The sequence below is a fragment of the Polypterus senegalus genome, chromosome 3 (genome assembly GCF_016835505.1).
Source record: "Polypterus senegalus isolate Bchr_013 chromosome 3, ASM1683550v1, whole genome shotgun sequence".
NCBI lineage: Eukaryota > Metazoa > Chordata > Cladistia > Polypteriformes > Polypteridae > Polypterus > Polypterus senegalus.
The window spans coordinates 159,434,506-159,461,334 of record NC_053156.1 but is presented as its reverse complement, the minus strand read 5'-3'; the positions used below and the strand labels follow the sequence as shown (position 1 = coordinate 159,461,334).

General features: G+C 38.7%; 1 protein-coding gene across 4 annotated transcripts in view; it reads left to right on the top strand.

Annotated features, from left to right (window-relative positions):
• arid1b (AT rich interactive domain 1B (SWI1-like)) overlaps positions 1-26,829 on the top strand; it is a 717,470-nt gene that overhangs the window by 484,921 nt on the left and 205,720 nt on the right. For all 4 annotated transcript variants that reach the window (XM_039748144.1, XM_039748142.1, XM_039748145.1 and 1 more), the window contains exons 6-7: positions 10,162-10,251; positions 24,760-24,939. In XM_039748144.1, coding sequence (XP_039604078.1) covers positions 10,162-10,251; positions 24,760-24,939 — 270 coding nt within the window. The remainder of the gene's footprint in view (positions 1-10,161; positions 10,252-24,759; positions 24,940-26,829) is intronic.

Genomic DNA, 26,829 nt, shown 5'->3' with positions numbered 1-26,829 from the left:
GAGGTGACTAAACCTGCCATTTTGTCATATAGCCTACAACACCCGTATAAATGGATTTTAGTTTGGTGCAGCAGGCTTTTGATGTCTTCTTTCCTAACTGAGCAAAGGGTCCTTGCTGCTGACATTTCTGTTGAACTTGTTAATTGTTTTTTTTTAACAATACAGGACACTAATCCATGGCAGTGAAAACACCGTCATTAAAAAGTAGTGATTTGTCCCTTTGTATTTATTTTAGGTTATTTAGCACAAATGCCTTCCAAATTCTGAGCATTTTAATTACAAATTAATTATTCACATTCTGCTTAAGTGATTCTAGCTGTGTTAATACTTCCCTATAGGCATAATGCACTTGCTTATGCCAACCTAGGAGGGAACAGAACTTACTAAATAAAACATTTTTAATTTGACTAAAGAGGTTTTGAAGTTGCATTTGGTATACTTGAGAGCCAAATGATTTTTCTACAAAATCCTAAGGTTTCACAGTTAATTTTTTTTTTCATTTCATTTTTTTTTTTTATATTCACCAAAGCTTATTTATTTGCAGTGCCTTTTTGAACCCGAAGGAGCTAACTGTAAAGTTTCACTCGCATTACAACTAGTGCTGTGCAAAATAACAGTGTTCCTGCAATCTGCTGTGCTAAAACAGCATCTTAATACATTTTCAGACTTAACAAATACACACCATGTTTCAAAAAATGTCTTGGTGTTTATAGTCTTGAAATTGACAAAATAAATCAGCAGTTGCACTATGCCTGCATGCTTTATTTCCTTACACTATTCATCTCTGTATGCCCACCTAAAATATAATTATATTAAAAACTTGCAGTACTGGAAATCATACAAGAAACAGCCATCAAAAATGTTATATGAGCATGTCAGCATGCAGCAGAAACCTTTATAGTCCTTCATCAGCTAACAAATAAAAAAAAAAATCAAGCAAAGGTCAGCATGGTGGTACAGTGCTTAGCTCCTCTGTCTCACAGTTGTCTTGGCAAAGTTGCACAGTACACTGTGGGAACCCTAGTTTCCTCCCTCATTTCAAAGGTATGAATGTTAGGCTTTATTAGTGACCCTGTATTGGTCCGAAATGGATGTTTGTGTGATGGTGCTTGATAGGGCTGGTTCTTACCTTGTGCCCATGGCTCTGGATTATCAAATTCCTGTAATAAATAAACAAGATCAGAACGTCAGGTGGTAGACTCTGGTTTCATTCCACATCCAGAAACACGTGCACGCTAAATGATCGAGTAGCACTTTAGAATGGGGGTTAACGATGAGCATCTATTAGTCAGTTACTGCTGTGTAACAAGAGCCTAACAAAGGCTTTGTTTGCATCACTTTACTAGAATTGACTTGCAGATGTACTATATGAAAGTCCTCAAATGCCCTACTCTGAAGGCACACTTAGAAAGAAGAAGAAATCTCACAAGATGTATTCAGTCTCACTTACACTTCTAAACCTTCATAATGAAATCCAGGATCATAGGGAGCAGAACTAGCACTGTGTGTTATGCAATAACTAGTCATAGCCTTCCTTTACTGTTCAGATCTTGCCTTCAATAAGAAACGATCTTTGTGGTAAAGTGACAGAAACAAAGTCACACAGAAGTATGGCTGATTACACTAGTAGATCAAAGATGAGTACTGCAACCGAAAAAGTCCTAAATAAATTCAAAATCACAATCGCAAATCATCACCAATCTTAGAGTTCTAATTTATTGTGTTCAAAACATATTTTCAAGAGATATGGTTTCTTTATTTTTATAAAGAAAGATCATATGATCTTTCAGATGCATGGCTTGCCTTTAATATCATGTTCATCAACGTGATGTCAGTTCAAACACCTTGAAATGGTGTGGCGTCATAACAACAATAATACAGAATGCAAGTACATAATACCACTTGGAGGTGACATTCATACTAGAAATTATAAACATAATAGTGATTACAATATTTTTGACATAATAAATCAATAGAAAAAGGTCCAGTCCATCACAGCACACATTCAGTCATATAGAAACAATTTATAGACAATCACAGATCCAATAGACAAAGATCCAGCCATTTTCTATCTTATTTAATTTGAGGTTACTTACATTGACATCAACAAGCACAATGCAGGAATAACAACAACAACATTTATTTATATACAAGTAATGTACCTCAAAGTGCTTTAAATGATGAAAAAAGAGAAAAAAGACAAAATAAGAATTAAAACAAGAGAACACTAATTAACATAGAATAAAAGTAAGGTCCGATGGCCAGGGAGGACAGAAAAAACAAAACAAATTCCAGACGGCTGGAGAAAAAATAAAATCTGCAGGGGTTCCAGGCCATGAGACTGCCCAGCCCCTTCTAGGCATTCTACCTAACATAAATGATCAGTCCTCATTGTATTCAGGGTTCTCATGGAAGGACTTGATGATGATGGTCACATAGGCTTTTGGTCTTTAATCCATCAATGTAGAGACATCATGGTGCTTTGATTAGGTGGTGGTGGCGCAGGTCAACACCACAGAAAACCGGAAAAAGAACAGAAGATTGAGTAGGGGTTAGTACGGATTTTGGAGTCACCATGAATAATAATGATAATTAATTGAATATACAGAGCATTAGGATTTAACTAAGATGAAGCTATGAGAAAGCATGTTAAAGTAATGTGTTTTCAGCAGTTTTTTAATGTGCTCCACTGTATTAGCCTGGTGAATTCCTATTGGCAAGCTATTCCAGAATTTAGGTGCATAACAGCAGAAGGCCGCCTCACCACTTCTTTTAAGTTTAGCTCTTGGAATTCTAAGCAGACACTCATTTGAAGATCTAAGGTTACGATTTGGAATATAAGATGTCAGACACATCTTTCAATGATATAAGAGGTCTCAATTTTGCTATGTTTCATAAGTGAAAAAATGCTGTCCTAGTGATCTAATTAATATGTAATTTAAAATTCAGGTCACAGTCAACAGTTACCCCTAAATTCTTTACTTCCATCTTGACTTTTAATCCTAGTGCATCAAGTTTATTTCTAACTAGCAAAATACCCGCGCTTTGCAGCGGAGAAGTAGTGTGTTAAAGAAGTAATGAAAAATAAAAGGAAACATTTTAAAAATAATGTAACATGATTGTCGATGTAATTGTTTTGTCACTGTTATGAGTGTTGCTGTTATATATATATATATATATATATATATATATATATACACACACATACACACATATATATATATATATATATATATATATATATATATATATACACACACATACATCCATCCATCCATTTCCCAACCCGCTGAATCCTAACTACAGGGTCACAGGGGTCTGCCGGAGCCAATCCCAGCCAACACAGGGCACAAGGCAGGAACCAATCCTGGGCAGGGTGCCAACCCACCGCAGGACACACACAAACACACCCACCCACCAAGCACACACTAGGGCCAATTTAGAAGCACCAATCCACCTAACCTGCATGTCTTTGGACTTTGTGAGGAAACTGGAGTGCCCAGAGGAAACCCACGCAGACACGGTGAGAACATGCAAACTCCACTCAGGGAGGACCCGGGAGGCAAACCCAGGTCTCCTAACTGCGAGGCAGCAGCGCTACCACTGCATAAAGCCACCGTGCCGCCACACTACTTATATCCAAATATATATTTTAGATATATATATTGTGCTCTCATATATATATATATATATATATATATATATACACATATCTACATATACACACACACATATATATAATATGCAAGCTTTGAGCTTGTATAGTGAGGCAACTCAGGCCCCTTCTTCAGGCAAGATGTAATCAAAGCTTGCATATTGTAATCACCTTTTAGTTAGCCAATGAGGAAAAGGTGTCATTTTGCTTGGCTTTTCTCTACATTCATAATGGCTAACACGGTACAACACCCTAGTACTCCTCTTGAGGGCAATCGTCTCCTATTCTCCGTCTGCATGTCCACAATATTTTTGGATATGCTTATACCGCGAACTGCTACAGCGAAACAATGAAATCACAAGCACACAAACGCGTAGATCCTCACGCTTTGGGAGAACAAGGAACACTGAGTGAGCTGACGGGCTGGCAGCGTCAGCTTGGGTGAATCCCCTAATTGAGGCGGATTGGGAAACGCATCACGCATAACCACAGCCTGGCTCGTGGCTCGTTACACGAGCCAATGCTCGTATTTTGATCCGAATTTTTCACTCATACTGTCCTCTTATCTTGAATTTCTCATATACAGAGGTGATCGTATCTAGAGGTACCACTGTATATATATATATATATATATATATATATATATATATATATATATATATATATATATACAGTGATCCTCGCTATATCGCTCGACTTTCGGCTTCACTCTATCGGATTTTAAATGTAAGCACATCTAAATATATATCACGGATTTTTCGCTGGTTTGGATTTCTGGACAATGGGTCTTTTAATTTATGCTACACGCTTCCTCAGTTTGTTTGCCCTGTTGATTTCATACAAGGGACGCTATTGGCGGATGGCTTAGAAGCTACCCAATCACAGCATGTATTACATATTAACTAAAACTCCTCAATGCTATAAGATATGCTTCCTGCGCGGTGCTCGATTGTTTGCTTGTCTCTGCCTCTCTCTCACCCTCTCTGACATTCTCTGCGCCTGACGGAGGGATGTGAGCAGAGGTGCTGTTTACACAGAAGCTGTTTGCCTAGTGGATACGAACGCACCTCTAAGAAATGCCGTCCGCTTTATCGCGGTGCTTCCAAAAACACACTTATTGATTTTTTGATTGTTTGCTTTAATCTCGCTCTCTCTCTCTCTCTCTATGACGTTCTCTGCGCCTGACGGAGGAGATGTGAGCAGAGGAGCTGTTTCATTTCTGGAACGCAACCTCCGCGATCGAGGAGGGATTACTGTATATATATAATTATATATATATGTAGTTTTACTGTCAAATAATACAAAGAGTATGCGACACATGTTTCGCCCTAATTCTGGGCTCATCAGGCGTACACACTCACTGCAGTCCCTCTCGGAAATCGAACCTCGGGCGTCAGTGGCGAAGACTCTAACGATGCGCCACGGCGTGTGGTTTGTTTATTTGGCAGTATGTAGATCAGGGTAATATTACATTCAAGGCATTCATAGTCTGAATCACAATCCGATTGTATGGGTGGCTACCTACCAGGTAACGCTTGTGGTTGGTCAACAAGTCGGCTAACGTCCACCACGGTGCAGATCATAGAATGGTGAAATAATTTTTACTGTCAAATAATGCAAAAGAGTACACGACACATGTTTCGCCCTAATTCTGGGCTCATCAGGCGTACACACTCACTACACTCCCTCTCAGGAATCGAACCTCGGGGATCAGCAACAGAGGCGAAGCCTCTAATGTTGCGCCACAGCGTGTGGCTCGTTAATTTAATTACATTCAAGGCATTCGTAGTCTGAATCACAATCTGACTGTATGGGTGGTTACCTACCAGGTAACGCTTGTGGTTGGTCAGCAAGTCGGCTAACGCCATGGCGTGTGGTTCGTTTATTTCACAGTATGTAGATCGGGGTATATATATATATATATATATATATATATAACTAGCAAAATACCCGCACTTCACAGCGGAGAAGTAGTGTGTCAAATAAGTTATGAAAAAGAAAAGGGAACATTTTAAAAATAACGTAATATGATTGTGAATGTAATTATTTTGTGACTGTTATGAGTGTTGCTGTCATCAAGGATTTGATCATCATTATTTCTTTCAATCAGGTTCGTATTTGGAGGATGTGTTGTGTTCAAGTTACATTCCGTGTTTGTCAAACGTTGTAAAGATAACAGGTTTCATTTATCGATTCCTTTCTTACTGCATCAACAAACAGGTCGTCTTCCTTTTTATTTGAGACATCACACACTGTATGCACGGGTTTTTTTTTTTTACACTGTGTTCCTTTAGTTGGACATTAACTTCTTCCACCGTGTGCTTTGTTTCCGCAGTAGCTGCACTTATGAATATGCTTGTATGTGTCACACGCTTCATATTGTTTTGCTGCCTTCTCAATTGTGTAACGCTTTTTTGTTCTGCGCTATTTGGAGCTCTTTCCATGGCTTTATTTAATGTTAGCTGAGACCCCGGTACTTAAAAGTTTCTCTCGCAGTTTCGCTGAGTTTGTGCCAAACGCCACCCTGACCATCTCATCTTCCTTTCCATGAGCACAGTCCTTCGTGGCAGAGTGTTTCTATTGGATTGCCGCTGACGGATGGCCTTATATGGGCAGGCACTCAATTACGTGGGAGGCGTGATGATGCGAGATGCAAGACGTAACTCCACCTCCCACGGCGACCGAGCTGCCCGCTATGGCCGTATACAGTATACAAAAGTAGGTTCCAGTTATGACCATAACGCGTAGAATTTCAAAATGAAACCTGCCCAACTTATCTAAGGAAGCTGTAAGGAATGAGCCTGCCATATTTCAGCCTTCTACCTACATGGGAAGTTGGAGAATTAGTGATGAGTGAGTGAGTGAGTGAGTGAGTGAGTGAGTGAGTGAGTGAGGGCTTTGCCTTTTATTAGTATAGATAACCTCATTATATCCATTATTGCCAATCACTAAAATTTCAGTTTTTTCTTTATTTAGCTTGAGAGAATTGCTACTCATCCACTCAGAAACACAAGTAAGAGATTGTGTTAGTGTCGGGGTCATCAGGTGCTATTGATAAATACAGTTGTGTATCATCAGTATAGCTGTGGTAGTTCACATTATGCCCCGAAATAATCAGACCTAATGGAAGGATGTAGATCGAAAAGAGCAGCGGACCCAGGAAAGAGCCTTGTGGAACACCATCTAGAATATCATGTGTCTTTGATGTATAATTACCACAACTAACAAAAGATTGTTCTACCTGCCAGGTAGGATTCAAACCAATTTAAGACACTGCCAGAGAAGCCCACCCATTGACTCAAGCAATTTCTAAGAATATTGTGATCAATGGCATCAAATGCGGCACTCAGATCTGAGAGGATGAGAACAGATAAATGGCCATTGTCCGCATTTACCCGCAAGTAATTTACTACTTTAACGAGTGCAGCTTCTGTACTGTGATTTGTTCTAAAACCCGACTGAAACTTGAATAGCATGTTTATTGAGGTATTCATTTAGCTGCATAAGAAATGCAGGTTAAAATAGGTCTAAAATTTTCAAAAGCAGAGGAGTCGAGATTATTTTTCTTGAGTTGGGGTTTAACTATTATAATATAATATAATATAATATAATATAATATAATATAATATAATATAATATAATATAATATAATATAATGGTCTCATGCCAATTTAATCCAATTAGATATCTTGGGACAGAAGTCTATCCCAGCAGCCCAGGGTCCAAGATAGAAAATATACGCACATACAAATATGCGCACATACGCACTGGCTAGTTTGTAACCTCCGATAATCAAATCATCTTTGACATGTAAAAACTGGAGTGTCTGTATATGGGAAGATAATCCAAATATCCAGAGGATTTCTCACATGGGCATTGAGAGAACTTTCAGACTGCATACAGACAATGACCAACTTTGCATACCTTCTGACCACATGCATACCTATGCCAGGGCAGTGTGTCTCTGGGACAGAAAACCTGTGCAGAAAAGAAGAGAATGCACTTTGAGCTACATTATTTGTATGAAAATGTGCTATATAAATAAATGTTGTTGTTGTTGTTAACAGTGACCAGGTGTGATCAGTGATGACAGTGACTAGGTATACACCTCTCAAGACAGTGCCCAGGTCCTATGTGATGGTATTTGTATGGGTTTACATATGGTACACTGTTACAATGTCCTGGGCTGGTTCCTGCCTTTTGTCCAAGTAATCTGAAAAACCTACACAGATATGTCAATATACTCAATAAACAACAGAAACTTAGAGTCCATTATTCTAGGCCAGGGGTTCTCAAAGTCATTCCTGGGGACCCACTGTGTCTGCAGGTTTTGTTCCAACCAGCTTCTGTTTTTAATTGGACTCTTATTTCCCAGATTCTGTGTTTTGGGAACAATATAGAAATTAGAAAGCTAAGTTTGGTTAAAAAAATGTATATATATAATGTACTAAGCAGTTATATGGGAATGTTTTTTTTTCTTTTTAACAATATTTTCATCTTGATTTTCATTCTGTTTTTCTGGGTGTTCCAATTGTTTAGTTAATATATTATTTTCTAATTATTGGGTCTGACGCTAAAGTAGTTGCTGCCTTTGATTATTTAGTGTCATTTGCCTGGGTGTCAGCTTAGCTCATTTTTTAATTGTCATTATTAAGATACAATGAAGGGAGCAAACTGCACAGAGAAAGGGTAAAATATAATGAAAGCATCAAAAGTGACTAAAGCATTTAAATCTATAGCAAAAGCAGAAATATTTCTAAATATGTTAAAATGTAAAAATCATGCTTTATGCTTTCTTAATGTAGAATAAGAGAAGAGAAAAAAATACCAGCTAATTAGTTGAGATCACCAACTTTGAGAACCCCTGCTCTAGGCTAACCCTTTGTCATAGAATGTCACCTGGCTGGTAAATGCAGCATATTCTCATGTTGCTTGAAAACTTTGATTGCTTACTGTTAACTCCAGAAAGTTTTTTGGCAGAGGTACATAGGAATCTGATTACTGAGTCTATTCCTAGTAGTAACTTATTCTATTAGAGAAAAAGGGGTTAGGAGCATGCACTGATAGCCCATTGCCACACCCACCACACAACAAACCATTTGGATGACACCTCAGCACCACACTGGAAAGGTTTGTTATAGTGGCTAGAATGCTAATCCTTTCACCAACCCCCAAGTTTTCCCCCGTAAGTTCACTTTTTAACAGATAGCATCTTTGGGGGGCTTCAAAGAACTGCAAATTTAATGGATGAAGATCTAGGTCGTGAGATACAGTAAATGGGGAAGAACAGTCCATGCTGCTTTTTTGATCACTTCCTCTGCCTTCAGTGTGTTGCTGAGTGTTGAGATGTTGAAGGAGAATTTTTTGTGACCAAACTCTTCTTAAATTCTTATGCAACTTTTTAAGAGTTTGAATGTGCAGATCTAAGCAAGTTAATGATTGCACCATGTGGTCCTGTGTCTACCAAGATCATCTCTTCTACATCCCAACAAAGTGGCTATGAGCTTCTCTGTTCAGAGGTTAGGAGCACACACTGATACAGTGCATTGCTGCGCACAGCACATGACAAACCAATTCAGGATCCCATAATGGGACCTGAGTATAGCCATGCAACGGGTGACACCTCAGCACCACACTAGTTCAGATGGAATGGAACCAGTGTGAGGTTTTCTATGGTGGCTGGAGTGCCAATTCTGCCACCAACCTTCAGGCTTTTCCCTGCAGGTTGGAGAGCCTACATGCAGGGCTGGATGCAGATTAACATCATACCCAGGACAAAGCAATTGCAGGTTAAGGGCCCAATAGAGTACAATCACTTCTCAGATCCCAGAGCCCCTGCCCTGCCCATTCTAGTAGAGGTGACTTAAAATTGTTGCTTGTGTAGTAGACATGTGCAGTGCATTCTCTGACTAATATGGCACATATCATATGAGTAGCCTGTGTTGTAATCCTAGCTGATGTCATGCTACTCTGACGATTAATGTGTGATGCACATTTTTTGTGATTAGGCATTGTTACCCAGAGGAGGATTCAGGATTCCTTTCAAAAGTTTATTCATTGTCTTTGATGTTGTCCTGTGTTGTCACCAGTGACTAATGGAAACTGCAAGAATGGAATAGGTTTACCCCTGACCAGTGGCGTAGCGTGGGTGTCAGCCGCCAGGGGGGCGGAGGAAAATTTCGCCGCCCCTTATTTAGGTATTTCAATTTAAAAGACTAAAATATACAGTAATTCTTTGCTGCCCCCTAAAAGTGCTGCCCGGGGCGGGCCACCCCTGCCGCCCCCACTACGCTACGCCACTGCCCCTGACACTTACCACTTAAGTTATTCTTCTGTCCCTCATTTATGAACATGACACTGCTGTTAAGGCCCTGCTTTATTATTTTTTTAGTCACTCACCCCTTGAGCTAAACGATATGCTACAGAGAGTTCAGTCTACTGCTGAATTGTAATTTGTCACTTTGCACACACATCATGTTAATCTCCTTTTCTCTGCTTCTTTGCAGGTAGCCAGATGGCTTCACAGACCCCAGGAAACCAATCAGATGCTGGATCTCATTCCACACTCAGTCAGTCCCCAATGTCTCAGGAGAGAGGTGAGTGGTTTCATTTTCACATGCATATGAATGTTTGTGGCTGCCTCATACAAATGTTTCAGTGTGTTTATCCTAAGCACAGACCCAAGGGATCTGACCAACATTGTTTTCAAATGTTCAGCTACTAGTAAATAAGAAGCGTTTAATATAAAACTATGAAGCTAAAAAAAATTCAGTTACACTTTATGCATTCCCTTTCAACAGCCAGTTTGCACAGATGTACATTAACAATGCATTCTGCATATTTTGCTGACAAATTTATAATAGTAAGTCTAGCTAGAATCTTGGGTATGCATCCCATATCCAATTGCTGTCCATATAGAGTTCACATGTGCTTCCCATATCTTTATAGGTTTTCCATCCACACCTTGAAACCTGAGTGTTGGGTAATTACAAATTCTAAATTAGTCCTGTGTGAGCGGGCTAAATGATTGGCACCACTTCCACTGCTAATGTGTTTTCATTAACCTGTGGTCTGGCAAGGATACTGTTTTGGCAAAAGCCTGAAATATTTCATGGACAGTAAATGAGCAAAAAAACTAGACAGCAGTTAATTTACAGTGAAAAAGATGTGGCAATGGAGTACTTTGCATAAAAGTGATGTCTGATAACAAACTATTAATATAGCTGTCTGTACATTATCAAACCCCCCATAATCCAATTTAGGGTAACAGGATGCCCTTACTTGGAGTCCATCCTAAGGCCTACTCATACACCTGCAGCATTCAGGCAGTCATGCATCTTTGAGATATGGAAGGAAAGCCAGAGCGCCTGAAAAAAAACCTGCACAGACAAGATGAGAACATGCACCCATTATATACAAGTAGATAGTGCCCTGTCCAGGTTTCGGCTTTTGAGACAGCACTGCTAACTAGTCTGCTAATATGCTGTCCCATATTTCGAGTAGGAAAAGTAAAACAGGCTCCAGAAAATGTTAAGAGAAAGGAACTATGAAACACATTGTACTTGCTGTATGTTTTCCACATTTTTAATCATGTATAAACTATAAGGAAAGTTATTTTTCTTCATATATATTTATGTGTAAATGTATACTTTTTCCTGGAAATTATAATAAAGGAACACATAAATACATCATTAAAAATAACCCATCCATCCATTATCCAACCCGCTATATCCTAACTACAGGGTCACAGGTGTCTGCTGAAGCCATTCCCAGCCCACACAGGGTGCAAGGCAGGAAACAAATTCCGGTCAGGGTGCCAGCCCACCGTAGTCATTAAAAATAATACTTAATAAATTATTTTATATATATATATTATATATATATATATATATATATATATATATATATATATATATATATATATATATACAGTGGTGTGAAAAACTATTTGCCCCTTCCTGATTTCTTATTCTTTTGCATGTTTGTCACACAAAATGTTTCTGATCATCAAACACATTTAACCATTAGTCAAATATAACACAAGTAAACACAAAATGCAGTTTTTAAATGATGGTTTTATTATTTAGGGAGAAAAAATCCAAACCTACATGGCCCAGTGTGAAAAAGTAATTGCCCCCTGAACCTAATAACTGGTTGGGCCACCCTTAGCAGCAATAACTGCAATCAAGCGTTTGCGATAACTTGCAATGAGTCTTTTACAGCGCTCTGGAGGAATTTTGGCCCACTCATCTTTGCAGAATTGTTGTAATTCAGCTTTATTTGAGGGTTTTCTAGCATGAACCGCCTTTTTAAGGTCATGCCATAGCATCTCAATTGGATTCAGGTCAGGACTTTGACTAGGCCACTCCAAAGTCTTCATTTTGTTTTTCTTCAGCCATTCAGAGGTGGATTTGCTGGTGTGTTTTGGGTCATTGTCCTGTTGCAGCACCCAAGATCGCTTCAGCTTGAGTTGATGAACAGATGGCGGACATTCTCCTTCAGGATTTTTGGTAGACAGTAGAATTCATGGTTCCATCTATCACAGCAAGCCTTCCAGGTCCTGAAGCAGCAAAACAACCCCAGACCATCACACTACCACCACCATATTTTACTGTTGGTATGATGTTCTTTTCTGAAATGCTGTGTTCCTTTTACGCCAGATGTAACGGGACATTTGCCTTCCAAAAGTTCAACTTTTGTCTCATCAGTCCACAAGGTATTTTCCCAAAAGTCTTGGCAATCATTGAGATGTTTCTTAGCAAAATTGAGACGAGCCCTAATGTTCTTTTGCTTAACAGTGGTTTGCGTCTTGGAAATCTGCCATGCAGGCCGTTTTGCCCAGTCTCTTTCTTATGGTGGAGTCGTGAACACTGACCTTAATTGAGGCAAGTGAGGCCTGCAGTTCTTTAGACGTTGTCCTGGGGTCTTTTGTGACCTCTCGGATGAGTCGTCTCTGTGCTCTTGGGGTAATTTTGGTCGGCCGGCCACTCCTGGGAAGGTTCACCACTGTTCCATGTTTTTGCCATTTGTGGATAATGGCTCTCACTGTGGTTCGCTGGAGTCCCAAAGCTTTAGAAATGGCTTTATAACCTTTACCAGACTGATAGATCTCAATTACTTCTGTTCTCATTTGTTCCTGAATTTCTTTGGATCTTGGCATGATGTCTAGCTTTTGAGGTGCTTTTGGTCTACTTCACTGTGTCAGGCAGCTCCTATTTAAGTGATTTCTTGATTGAAACAGGTGTGGCAGTAATCAGGCCTGGGGTGGCTACGGAAATTGAACTCAGGTGTGATACACCACAGTTAGGTTATTTTTAACAAGGGGCAATTACTTTTTCACACAGGGCCATGTAGGTTTGGATTTTTCTTCTCCCTAAATAATAAAAACCATCATTTAAAAACTGCATTTTGTGTTTACTTGTGTTATATTTGACTAATGGTTAAATGTGTTTGATGATTAAAAACATTTTGTGTGACAAACATGCAAAAGAATAAGAAATCAGGAAGGGGGCAAATAGTTTTTCACACCACTGTATATGATGCAAAGTTGATAGGCTGGCTGACAGACATACTCATTCACTCGCTCACTCATCAATAAAAGCACTATTTCCTGTTTAGCTATAAAGCTGAAATATGGCAGGATGGTACATCTGGGTCAATAGGCATCTGCTAAAATAAAGGACATTATAATATATCAATAGGGTAACCCCCCACACACAATAGAAAAATTACCTCAAAATATCAAAAATGTCTTGGCGAATTTAATTGAAATTTCATGATGTTATAAAAAGAAAAGAAAATTAGTCAACGTAAATAAATGTATTAATATTATGCAAACATACATGAAAGTGTGCTTTATGCAAATGAAGGAAACAGCAGAACTGACTGACAGGCCACACAAATAGCACCAGCAAACAATAGGGTGGACAGACAAGTGAAGATGAGACAGTGTCCTGGATACGAGAAAAGAGACATAATCACATTTTGAAATGTAAAGAGAAAGTTTGGCAAGGCACAAAGCAGATTCAAAAGTCAAAGTGCTGTTTTCTGCTGTTGACTACTGGCAGAATTAGATGCAGACCGGCACTCATCTTGGTTATCTGTTCTGCTCTATCAACATCCTGGCCTGAAGTATCAAGCGCACGATGCAATCTTACATGAATGACAAATGGGTTGGGGTCTATGGGTGGTGGATTCCTATGAAGTATTGGGCATTGCGAAGCACCAACACATAAACAATGACCTCTGGGGCGGTTGACCTGTGGAGTTTTGGGAGCCGCAGGTGCATTATTAAAGGGTAAAAAGCACAATAACAGCTGCTCAGCTCTTCCAAACTGCTGTGCCGCAAGGGTGTGAGCGGTGAGATAACAGCTTCAGGGTAGTTTAAAAGGGAACATAGAGCACTTTATAAGGAACATAGTGGCTTACTTATGTAATTATTAAAAAATTATAGTTTCCTGTAAAATTGTGTTTTGCAATGACCTTCTACAAAATCCAAGCCCAGTATGGATATGCTGTGAAGGGAGTAATGACCAAAGAAGAAGAATCTTGTAACATACTGTATGCCATCATTCACCTTGGATAATGTTTACATTTGTTCTGGCACATTATTGCAAAGGAACTTTTGGATTTTCAGGCATGTGTTTTATCCTAGTCTCTTGGCATCATCTTATATGTTCATACAGTTCGAAGAATTTTCTCAGGATCTTGATTTCATTAAGTATCTGAAGGCAATCTAGTGTTTACAATCTTTGGAGTGTCTCCATTATTTTACTAAAATATTAAATCCAGCGTGGCCCTGCAATGACCATAAGAACATACGAAATGTGACAACAAGAAGAGACCTTTCAGCCTATCAAGCTTGTTTGTTTAGCTAATGTCTACGTTGCCCCAATATCTCATAAAGATACTTCTTAAAAGTCTCTGCTACGACTACATATCTCGGTAGTTTGTTCCAGATTCCCACAACTCTTTGCGTAAAAAAGCCATAAATGCACTTCCCCTTATTTTCCACTGATGTCCTTGAGTACATCACTTCCTTTCTTCCCTTCCTTCCTTCCTCTAGAAATTCTTGTGTTGGTTTGGTTGTCCACATTAATTCCTCTGCTATATAACTCTTTTTGTCTCAGAGGAAAATTTCATAACTTCAGTCTGTGTAAACTGTTGGCCATCTTTCACTTCTTGTTTTCATCACAGTGCCCAGCACTTTTTTATGTGAAAATATTACTCAATAAACGTTGGCTCTCCTAAACTGATTTGGAGTTTCACATAACTTGGACAATAGTGATGTGATCCTTCTTTAGCGGTATAAAGTGAAGCCGAGGGAGATCTTATTGAATCCATGTCCCAAATGTATATCTGTCCAATAACTATACAAGTGTTCCAGCTGTGTTGTCTGTGTAGGGCTATAAGGTTTTATATTGCCTTGGTCCCTTTCATCTCTCTGAACTACTTACTTGACTCAATATAGTGTATTGTGCTTTGATTTGTTTTTCCCCCATCTCGTATAAGTTTTTCTGTTGTGCTCAGAGTTGCTTTATAAATGGGAAAAATATACAGAAGTACTGGGTGACTTATTTCCCATTTTAATTACATTTCCTGTAAATCACATTGAACATGAAATTGCATTTTGAATTGCATCTAACACAATTCACCTATATGTCTGAGACTCTGCTCACTGTTTCCAGTGTTATTATTTGTAATCCAGCACATTTTTTATTAGATTCTGTTTTACATATTTCAAATAAATATACAGTATTAAAGCAGCACTTGTATACCTCTGCCATTTAGATTTTAACACCTCTGAGTTTTTAGAATAAATAATTCCTAGCTGTTTGGGCTTGTAGCCTATTATAAACCTCTGCATTCAACTGCTTTACCACAATATGCAGGGTGCCTTGTAGATAACATGTGCCAGAAATGGTTGCTGCCTTTATAAATCATGATTATACATGCATTTGTCACTGCAGTTATTAAGATTTTATGTGTGATTGGAAGGCAGGCTACTCAGCTATCACTCACTACTTTTGAACTTTCTAATCCAATATACATGAACCTGTTTGAAGGCTGGCTTGCATGGTCACATAAAGAAAGAGAAGGGTTTTCTACATTGCATTTGAAGCGTTCTGAGGCCTCAACTCATTACTTCACTTATGGTCCATATTTCCTGGTGTGGACATGAAGAATATTGTCATGCAGCCTGTGACAGCACAACAGTGAGCACAGCATATGAACAGAAGAATGGTGAGATATCACACACCCAGAAGCACTCCATTCAGGGGTGGACATAGGAGGTGGGGAGACCCTGGACTTCATTGTTTGGTCCCCACAGACAAAAAAGTACATAGTATGTAATGTCAAAGCCACTAAAGTTGAATGGGCATGACACAAGAACAGCATGTAGTGCAGAAGTATTCAACCAGTATATGGATATCACAGGGGTCCTCAATCACGGTCCTGGAGAGCCGCAGTGGCTGCAGGTTTTTGCTCCAACCCAGTTGCTTAATAAAAAGCACTTATTGCTAAAGTAACACTTCTACTTCACTTTAGTGATTTTGAGCCCTTATTGCTTAATTTTGTCTTAAACAGCTATTTTAATTGCTCCTTATTATCAATAACATGCAAATGACAAGAGAGAGCAGCATTTCTCCATTTAGCTTATTTACATGTACACCTGTGTGTATTTATCTGCACTATTGGGTTTAATTAAATACTTGGAAGAAAAATGAAGAGAAAAAAGTGAAGGACTGAGAATTACTCGTCCATTTTAGCCTTCAAATCATTTGCATGATAGAAAGGGAAAGAAAATTTAGGATATGAGAATGACCTGACATAGCAGAGTTAATTTAATTTCATAGCTTGTTAGTGCTTTATTGGCAAGAATTGCTTTCTAATTAAGCAACCAGGTCGGAACAAAAACCTGCAGCCACTGCGGCTCTCCAGGACTGGGATTGAGGACCCCTGGGATAGCAGCAAACTCCACAGAAAGAGCATGAGATTTTGAGACGGGTGTTGAGAACAAGGGACAGAATATGCAATTTCAACTTAAAATTCTACTTGACTACGAACACAGCACAGTATGCCATGTCAAGTATTAAAAATACAAAGTCTGATCCATTTCAGTGTGGGAGAGAAAAATATTGAAAAACATTATTCTGGATCTTTATGATCATAATATCAGGTATATTCACTTGGTTGGGTAGAACTAAATAAAAAATGAAAAATATATTAAATGCAATTAAATATTTAAAAATAAAAACACATCAGCAGATTTAGGTCTTCACCAGTTTGCAGTTTCTGGCACATTTGTCCAGCTGCCAATAAACTTTAGCAGTTCTTCAGTATAAAGAGAGAGGGCCATGTGAGTAACGGAGGGGGATGTGGTTTGTACTGATTTGACTTTTCCAAGCCATGTGATTTTCCAATAACAACATTTTGCTCAGGTATGTAAAGGTGTCAGGTGTGTAGAGAACAATTTCATTTTCAAAAAAAGATTTATCACTGCTGTGACAGAGTAGTTATTGAAATCCAAAAAGTGACCAAAAGGCTTACAAGTAAGCTTAAATGTTTTTCACTCATAATGTTTTATCCAGGATGACCCATATGGTGTTTCAAATAAAGGTTTTGTTGATCTGTAAATTTTAACATTACACTTTTGAATTACCATATATACTGTACTTGCATTTAAGTTCTCCCACAGATAAGTCGGGGTTGATTTTACCATATAATTTCTGGTATTTTATAATGTCAGTCATATAAGTCGAATGTGGAAAACTCATGCTATTGGTCCAAGAGATTGATATGCTAATGCCCACCTGAGAGAGTTAGCACAGGGCACGCTGCCTTTTTTTCTATATATTGTGCCTACGTGATCACACGGTAATACCTGAACTATACCGAAGCGGCTTTTGAACTGTTTTGCATTTTTCGTATCTCACACCCTCATGCGCCTTTTAAGAGCATCCCTTATCTACAATGGAGCGTTCGATCAGAAGAAAATACGAAGCTGGTTTTAAATTAAATGTCGTTAAAGTGGCAAAAGAAATTGGTAACCACTGCTGCAACAAAATTCAATGTGTCTGAAAAACTGGTACAAGATTGGAAGTAGCAAGAAGGTGTAAAAAAAAAACAAAACTAAGTGTTGTATATATTTGAATGGGTGTATAAGTCGTGGTCTGATTTTATGATCGATTTTTTGGGTTTCAAGACCTGACTTGTACGCTAGTATATGTGGTATTTACAATTATTGTATCACTGACACCAGACTGCATGCACACCCTGTAATTCAATTTCCGCGTGTTATCCTCTATGAGTTGCTGTCCATGTCTATCATGTTCATTCACAATTACAGGTATAATATCCTATCATTTTTTAACAGACTGAAATTCTGTAAGTCATCAGTGGTACTTGATATGAGGGTAAATCAAAAAGTAAAGGTAATTTGAAAATTATGTGGTAACCGCAACAAATAGAAGCTTGATGCACCATGTTTGCAATGGCTTATGGGTAGTTTAAAAACACATAGTGCTGTGCTCTGCCATTAGCCTAGTTTAGATCAAGGTCAAATGAACATGGATGCTCTGCTGTGGCATTGCACCATTGTTGAACAAAGAACTGCAGTGAGATTTATTTGGGCAGAAGGAGTGAATCCTGCTGAAATTCACCGAGGGATGTTGACTCAGTACAGCAGTGAAAACAGCATGATTTAAGGAAAAGTTTATGAATAGGTAGAAAGGTTTGAAGCAAGAAGAACAAGGGTAATGGATGAAGCTGAATCTGGTCAATCTTTAGCATCGCACATATAAGCCCACATCGACAGGGCGAAAGCCTTCATAAAAGAAGACTGATGGATTACTTTGTCCTCTGTTATTGCATATTTAGATATCAGCTGTGGAGCAGCACATGCCATAGCGCATGACTTGTTGACTTGGGGTACAATAAAGTTTTCACAAGTTAGGTACCCAAACAGGTTACTGATCTGAACAGGCAAAAGTGCGTGGACATTGTGACCCAACTTCTTAAACATTATGAAGAAGTCCAAGTCTTTTGAAGAAGATTGTTGCCAGGGATGAGACATGGGTCCATCACTGTGAGCCAAAAAGCAAGAGTCAAAGCATTCAGTGGAAACACCAGTCTTCTCCAGTAAAGAAGAGATTCCAATGCCAGCCCTCCACCAAGAAAATCACCATTTGGCTCTACATGGTCACAGGATCACCTCTAATGATGCATTTAAGGAAGTGGTGCTGACCTGGATTCAGGAGCAGCTGAAAAGCTTCTTCTGTCAAAAAGTAAAGTTGTGCATTGACCTGTAGGGAGATCATGTGGAAAAGTAATAGAACTGTTAAATTCATTTGATCACAGTTACCAGTAAAGGCTAAATTGCCTTTATTTTCTGATTCTTCCTCGTACATCTGCTTTGTGCTGCAGAGAGCAGTGAACAGTAGCCTTGAAAGTTGCTCATTACATTCAGAAATGGTGTCAGTGTTGACTGTTTATGCAAAAACATCACTTTTGTATGCTTCACTATCGCTATAACTAGAACCTATAATGCTGTCACTGGCCATTGCTGAAGAACTGTGCTTTCAGTTCTGACAGCCGACTTTCAGATCTCCTGCCACCGCAAATCCTGTCACTACAGCTGACCCTTGTCACTACCTGCAGTTCAAAGGAGTTTCATAAACTAGGCACGCACCAAATGTCCATGTGAAGATGTCCTTGTGACTAGTGGTGGAAGAGTTATCTTGGGTACAAAAGGATTAAAGTGGACTGGGTCAGTCAGGAATATAGCTTTGAAAACCAAATATTTTTTCAAACATTTTGATTAACGTTAGGGCTTTTGTAACCTGTGGGGCTCTTGGCTGCAGACCAGGTAAGTCTGTGCAGAAGTTTGGCCATAATCCCCATTCAATTACACTTTTATAATTCTGATCATTCCCTGACAAACATGCATCTCCTCTTTCTTCACTCAAAAAAACCTGAGATGGTTTTAAACCTTTTCTTAATCATATTTCATAATTCTAGATTTAGAGAACGCCGTGCTGCACCACAGATAAAGGACACTCCCGATGTCAAATTATGGACTGCCACCTCTCAGCATGGAGATCTGTAACTGGTTACCTGCCAGAACATTATCAGCAGTGCCTGCTTTTTCCCTTCAGCTTGGACCTTAGTGACCCCAAGTCTTGTCTTTTGACATCTCCTGTATACACAGTCCTCTTAGCCACTAGGCCAACCTTTAAACCTGTCTTCTCCATCCTTGCGTTGGACACCAATCCAGCTCAGGGCAGACTTACACACCCCTTCACTGTAAGTATGCTTAGGTTTGCTAGCAGTCAAAAATGGGAGTGTATTGAAGCAGTGGGAAAATGCCCAGACACTTGAAGGAGAAAACAGTCCACAGTTAAAGTAATATAATGCAGGTCTTAGAAGGCTGTGGGTCTTAGAAAGCTGTAGGTCCAAGCAGTGAGTCAACAAGGTGTTTCTTCTTTGTGTAACTTCATAAGTACAAGACACACACTGATACTCTATCAATGCAGACTGCAGATTCTCTGTTAGTTACTAAAAAATATTTACTATGACCAATACTGTCCTGAAGATCACACTGAACAAAATCACCCGTCAAGATACACAGCTGTTCTTGCAAATTGCCTTTGGTTTCTGCCTTTGCTTTTGGCTTTTTGTCAAACTGACTCTTTTCTTCCTTGTTTATTACACATTGCCCAAATAGCTCACACACTCTAAAGGACTTGTTGTTTCCCTTAAGAAGACATTTAACTTTAAGTGATGCTTAACTTTTGTTTTTGTTTTTTTTTTGTGGTGAAACAGAAATAGTGCCAGAAATGTAGTTTTAAAAAGTACAAATTTGAAATTCTTAGGAAATGGCAGCAGAGTTCACGGAGGCATTGCTTGTCATTAACTAATTAAAGTAAGCTAAACACTTACTGTTCCACTCATCATTGAACAAATGGGTTTTGAAGGGGAAGATTTCTCATTAATCTTTTGGATACTGATATTTTTTACTCCAATGATTATTTCCATTAAAAAAAAACATGTTTCTAGATGACATCAAGATGTACATGCAGTTCTTTGCTCAGTCATGCTTTACTGAGGACACCAACTCTGTGACCTCAGCTGCTTCAGTTCTATTCCAGCCGGTGAGTCATCTTCTTAGCAAAAATTCTGGCCTGAAGCTTTTAGTTATTATGTTTGATTCTTTCTGTAAAACATGGCTAATTTTTCTTGCCCTCCCCTTAGTTTATGGACTTAGCCACAGTTGAAGTAAAGAGAAGTAAAAGCATTCACCCATCCATCCATTTTTTTAACCTGCTTATAAAGCGCAAGGTCACCAGGATGCTGGTATCTATCCCAGCAAGGATCAGGCACAAGGCAGAAATAATCACCTGTCCATCACAGGGTGAACACAAACAAGATTGGTTTTGAAAGAGAATCTCTATGAAAACGTAACTGTTTTGTTGTGCACCTCAGATACAACATTTTGTCTTGCATTACAACTGCTGTTCTGTAACTGACTTTGTGTCTTCATCATTGATGAAGTGAGTTCTCATTGAGGTTACGCTTCAGACTGGGGAGCAGGTGGGACTCACACTGAGCCACATCTGGAGAACTGGATGACTGTGACATCTGTTCAAGTCCACAGAGCAACCTTTTCAACCTGTTAAAAGAAGCATGATTGTGAAGCTGAAGGGGAAGCTTGACAGCTTTCTTCACTGTTTTTTCCATGACTGACTTCTGCAGATGTCAAAACAAATCTGGCCAGTTATGTTTTTTTTTTTGAGAATTGTAATCAATATGGACTTTTCAGACCCTGGCTAGACCTTGAATTGCAATGATGTTGGATAATTCCTATTATTCCATTGTTTCCATTGTTGTGTGGACTCTGAGTTACAGTGATGTATTCATGTTGCACCCCAAGTGATGTAAGGCTTCTTAAATTTCCCAAGTCCAGATTCCCCTTGGAACACTGGATGTGCTTTTCAAAAATGGTTTCAAAAGGAGCCATAACTAATTCCTGTAATGTCTGATATCTCATATTGCTTCACTCAACAATTGTCTATTACAAATGAATCCATAGTCGTAACATTTTTTTCATGTTGTCAATACTGAAACCCAGCCAGACCTTGTGTCTTTCTGAGAAATATCCTGCCACAGCAGAATTCCTCAGCTCAACTCCTGGTTGTTGCATATTAAGGGAACTGGTTCTTCTACATGTTTACTAGGCATGGATTAATCTCCAAAGGCATCATTAGAAATTTAGTGATAACACAAAACATGCTTTTGTGGGTTTTGGTATCCAAGTTCACTTGGTTGGCTTGGTTTTGGCATCCATGCTCAGTTGGTTTCCGAAACAAGAAACATACACTATAAACCACAAATGCTGAAAACTTGTAATTTGTAAATCATAATTGGTCATAATCATGTAATTTGTAGACAGGAACTCATCTTTGGCCATTGTAGAATACAGTTCTTTCTTATTCAGGTTCAAAACTTTTTCTGCGTTGTAATAAGCAAAGTTTCCTATGTTATTTATAAACACTTTTTAGCATTAGGAGCACTGAAAAAGAAACATGGTTATGTTTTTATAGACGTAAGTGCTTGGCATAGATTGGTAACATAAAAAAATGCCATTACTACATGAAATATGAAAACTCCAGCTATAAAAGTCATGTTCAAGAAAGATAAATGCTGCAGAGATTTAATAAATTAACTGGATTTGCATGGTATAATGTCCTTTAGCATTCCAGTGACTCAGCTTTGTTCACAGAGAGAATATGCCATGATTTAACGCTTCTGCCAGCCTTTCTTACAACTTACTCAACAACCCAATACATAGTATGCGTAATGCAAGGCCAAGGCCAATATGTAATTTTAGACAATGACAGTTCTCACAATTTAGCTTATGCAGATTTAAGTGCAATAATACAGGTAAGTATGAAAACATTTTTATGAATGGCATGCTGTATATATGTATGGGTGAGTAACAAAATAAAATTAACATCTGTGAAATCTAAACAAGGTAATGGGGCAATGCAAGCCCCCAAAATAACTTTGTTGCTCCTTAAAAATGACTAGAACTGTATCTCAGGTTTGCAACACCATTTGTTATTGAGAAATTCCATAATTTTGAGCTTTGATGCTCTTACCTGAATTGAGATCTGGGAAGCCTGTGGCATGTGATCTACACCAGTGCCATGCTCTTCAAAACATTCTTATTCCATGTGGATGTGGGTTTGTCATCCTAGAAGATTCTACTAACTTCAGTAAAGATGTGTTTAACCAAAGAATGTCTGTGATTACTCAGGTTAACTTTGAATTAATTGTCTTTTACTTTCAGTCATGTTAGGAAATCCACCTCGCCCCAAAACTATCCAAAAATGAGCCTTCATGTCTGTAGACTTCTTTTCTTGCACATCACAGATGTACTCTCCTGCGTACTAAGAACAAGGCAAAAGACCACCATCTTACAAGTCTCTAGAAATGGGTCTGGAGGGATACCCATGTTACCCGCCTGTCTTTCCCAGGCTAAGGGGTGAGAGACATGGAAGCAATGGTGACCTTACGGCCTTTTAAGGTTCACCCTGCAGTTCCAGATCTTTGGTGTAGGCACCTGGTGTTGAGACTTTAACAAGTTTGGTTACCTGTTGCAGGCCATTGCCTCACTGACCTGTATTTAACATCTGTAATCCTCCTTAACCCTTCAATGAAACATAAAAGATGACACCTGCTCACATGAACCTATTAAACCACAAAGATATTAGAATCTAGACCATATTAATATTTATAGCATTTAGCAAATTTATTGAAGCACAAGAATAAAATACAAAATTAGGATATTAAATGGAAAATGTAAGTAATATCCATCCATCCATCCATCTTCCAACCCGCTGAATCCGAACACAGGGTCACGGGGGTCTGCCGGAGCCAATCCCAGCCAACACAGGGCACAAGGCAGGAACCAATCCTGGGCAGGGTGCCAACCCACCGCAGGACACACACAAACACACCAAGCACACACTAGGGCCAATTTAGAATCGCCAATCCACCTAACCGGCATGTCTTTGGACGGAAACCGGAGCGCCCGGAGAAAACCCATGCAGACATGGGGAGAACATGCAAACTCCACACAGGGAGGACCCGGGTCTCCTAACTGCGAGGCAGCAGCACTACCACTGCGCCACTGTGCTGCCCAATGTAAGTAATAGAACAACGGAATTCTTACAACAATTTAGCAACAATGACATAGATTCAGTCCTTCCTCTTTGCCGTCAAGATGATTCCCACTCTATTGCAAATCTCGTTCTGTTTATATAAGAAATATTTTGTGCACTAGTGCCCAGATCTTCCCATTCATTGATTCATTTTCGTCCTAACCTGGACTTTCCTTTCTGCGATTGTGTCAGTCTGTTACTCCAAAATATAACAGTCCTGTTCTACAGGCCTAAAGATAAAAATGACAGTTCAAACATTCAGTTCCTTTTGCTTTACTTCACAAGGAGATATGACCTTTAGCTGTCACTGAAACCCGCATGTTCACAAAATGACTCCATTTTTACATTTCCCAAATTGACAGTTAAATAAATCATCACAAGCAAATCTTAGGATTTGTTTGTCTGCATCTCCCTAGCCCATCTCTGGCCCGATCCAGTTTTAGGCCAAGCTTTCAATAGTTGGCCAGGGTGGTCTGTTTTTACTGCTTAGTAGACAACTGCTTGCACACTTTGGAACACTTTATCTGCAAAAAGTCATTTTTATGTATAATAAGGGATTTTTGAACTGCAGTCTAAGCATAGTATCCCTCTCACTGAAGGTATTAACAGACCCTTCTTGATTAAACCTCCTGCTTCCACAGTGCAGTCAAATGATCCAGAAGTACTAGGTTATTTTTTGCTTGCATCTCAAATGCATTAGTTATCCCTGGTTGATGATGTTTAACATGTAAGGCACTAAGGTTTGTATGGCTTTGATTCATGAGGTAAACCATTCTGTAGCTGTTGAATCCAATTTGCTTTATATTTGTTTTCGGATACTGAAGTGCCAATGAAGTGACAACAAACAAAACCACAACCCTGCTTGTATCTGTCTTGTAGGTTTTATGCCTGGCATACAGCGGAGCACTCCCATGTCCCAGTATGGCTCACAACAGACTGGACCATCAATGTCACCGCATCCATCCCCTGGAGGGTCCATGCACCCTGGAATAGGAACATACCAGCAGGGTAGCTCTGGAAACGCATATGGACCACAGAGTGGACAGTACGGGCCTCAAGGTAAGATGATTGCCTTTTGAGTCACTAAAGACAAAGAGTCGATCCATTTTTTCCATCCAAAGTTACCCGTCATTCCTGTTTTTTCCTCATGTGCTTTGGCCGTTGGTTTTTGACAGTGTAACAACACCACCAGCACACTTTGTTGTGTCACTTAAGCCACTAGCACAAAGACTGTGTTTATTTATTTCTATCATTTGTTCTTGAATCATGAAAAGTGCTTTATAAATTAAAACGTGCTTGTTAACCGCAGATGCCTTGTTTGTAACAAAGTCAAGCTTTCATTTAGGGTGTCTTCTGGATTTCATTGGTTTAAAAGGTATTTTAGGTGGCAGAGCTGGTTAAAAATGCAGCTAAGCTCCTTATCATCAGTTGAACTATATGAGCTCCTGCACTGATTGTTTCTGCTAGACTGCTGGTTAACTATCTAACAGGGTCACTGCAGGACATCTCCCTTCCACTTCTGATTTTTGTCAGAACGTTACTCTATGATGCATTTATTTATTTTTTGTATTTGGTACACTGTATTAGTCCCTGAGGGGAAATTGTGTTTTCGCATGTTATGTTTGAATGCTTGGGTTTATGGTTGGTTAATTAGGTTCATAATGCTGCTAGCACAATAACAATGGTTATTGTTTGAGCTTCTGTTCAAAATATTGAAAATCTTGATGAAGAAAAGTAGTGAATTTCTTGGGCCAAGTGAATTAGGATATGTGATTAAATGCTTGATAAAATGAATGGTAAATGTGTTAAATTCTTTGAAAGCCTGTAGAACCATCAAGACAGAATGATATTTAATTTGACACCTTAAGTGTCAGAGCTCATAGAAGAAGTGTCACTCGCAACACTGAAAGATTTTAACTGGAGTCATTCTTTGATTAGTATTGCAGGTTTATAGTTCATCAGGTATTTAATGACAACTTCAGGGTCACTCTAAAGTAGCACTGCTCTGCTCCTCTTTCTCATTTATACTAATAGCTTCATTACATGGACAGCAGCTTCCCAATTTCCTAAAATATATATGCGGTTAAAAAAAAGTCAGCACTTTCCAAACTAACAATATCATAACAATTTTTCAACAATGAATTAACAAAAGCATGAGGGTAGTCATTTCTGTTGACATATTATTAAAAGGTGTATTCACTTTCCTTGTTTTGATACATACAGACTGTTAATCATTTTGACATGCTCTATTATTTTGATCAAGATATTTTCATCTTAAATCTTTTCAGCTTGCATTAATCTACTTTGTACACATGACACTACTACTGCTACTACTGCTACGGAAATATAATTTTGGATTATCCAGTAATGTGTGTTATTAGAATTATTCAACAAAAATATAATTACTCAAGAAAACCATGTGGTACACTTATCTGATCATTTTCTAATCCTGTTTTATTCAGTACAGAATCATACTGAGCCTAGACCTATCCTATTATAACACTTTTTTAATATTTTTATCAATATTACTATATTAGTTGAGTGCACTTACTTCAAAAAATAGCGGTATGTTCCAGCAAATAAAACCCCTTGTGACAGTGATCAAGCAAGTAAAGGTTTAAGTAGTAAATACATAAAAAGATTCAGCTTTTATACACCTTTCACTTATATTATTTTTTAACCAAAAGTTCCTTGTGTCTTTTTTAGTGTTATTGCAGTAAACTATTACATTCAGATTAATTAACTAAAAGTCATGTACTAGGCCAATTCTACCTCTGTAAAGTAATCGAGATCTAGTAAAAATAAAAATGGATGAGTTTGGCTGTATTTAATGTAATCTTTAATTAAGTTCATGGAGGCAATAAAGGTTAGAGCTGCTGCCTGACTACTCCAGCTAGTACTGGGTTCAAATCCCTGGCATACCCACACTCTATATGTGGACTCTGCACA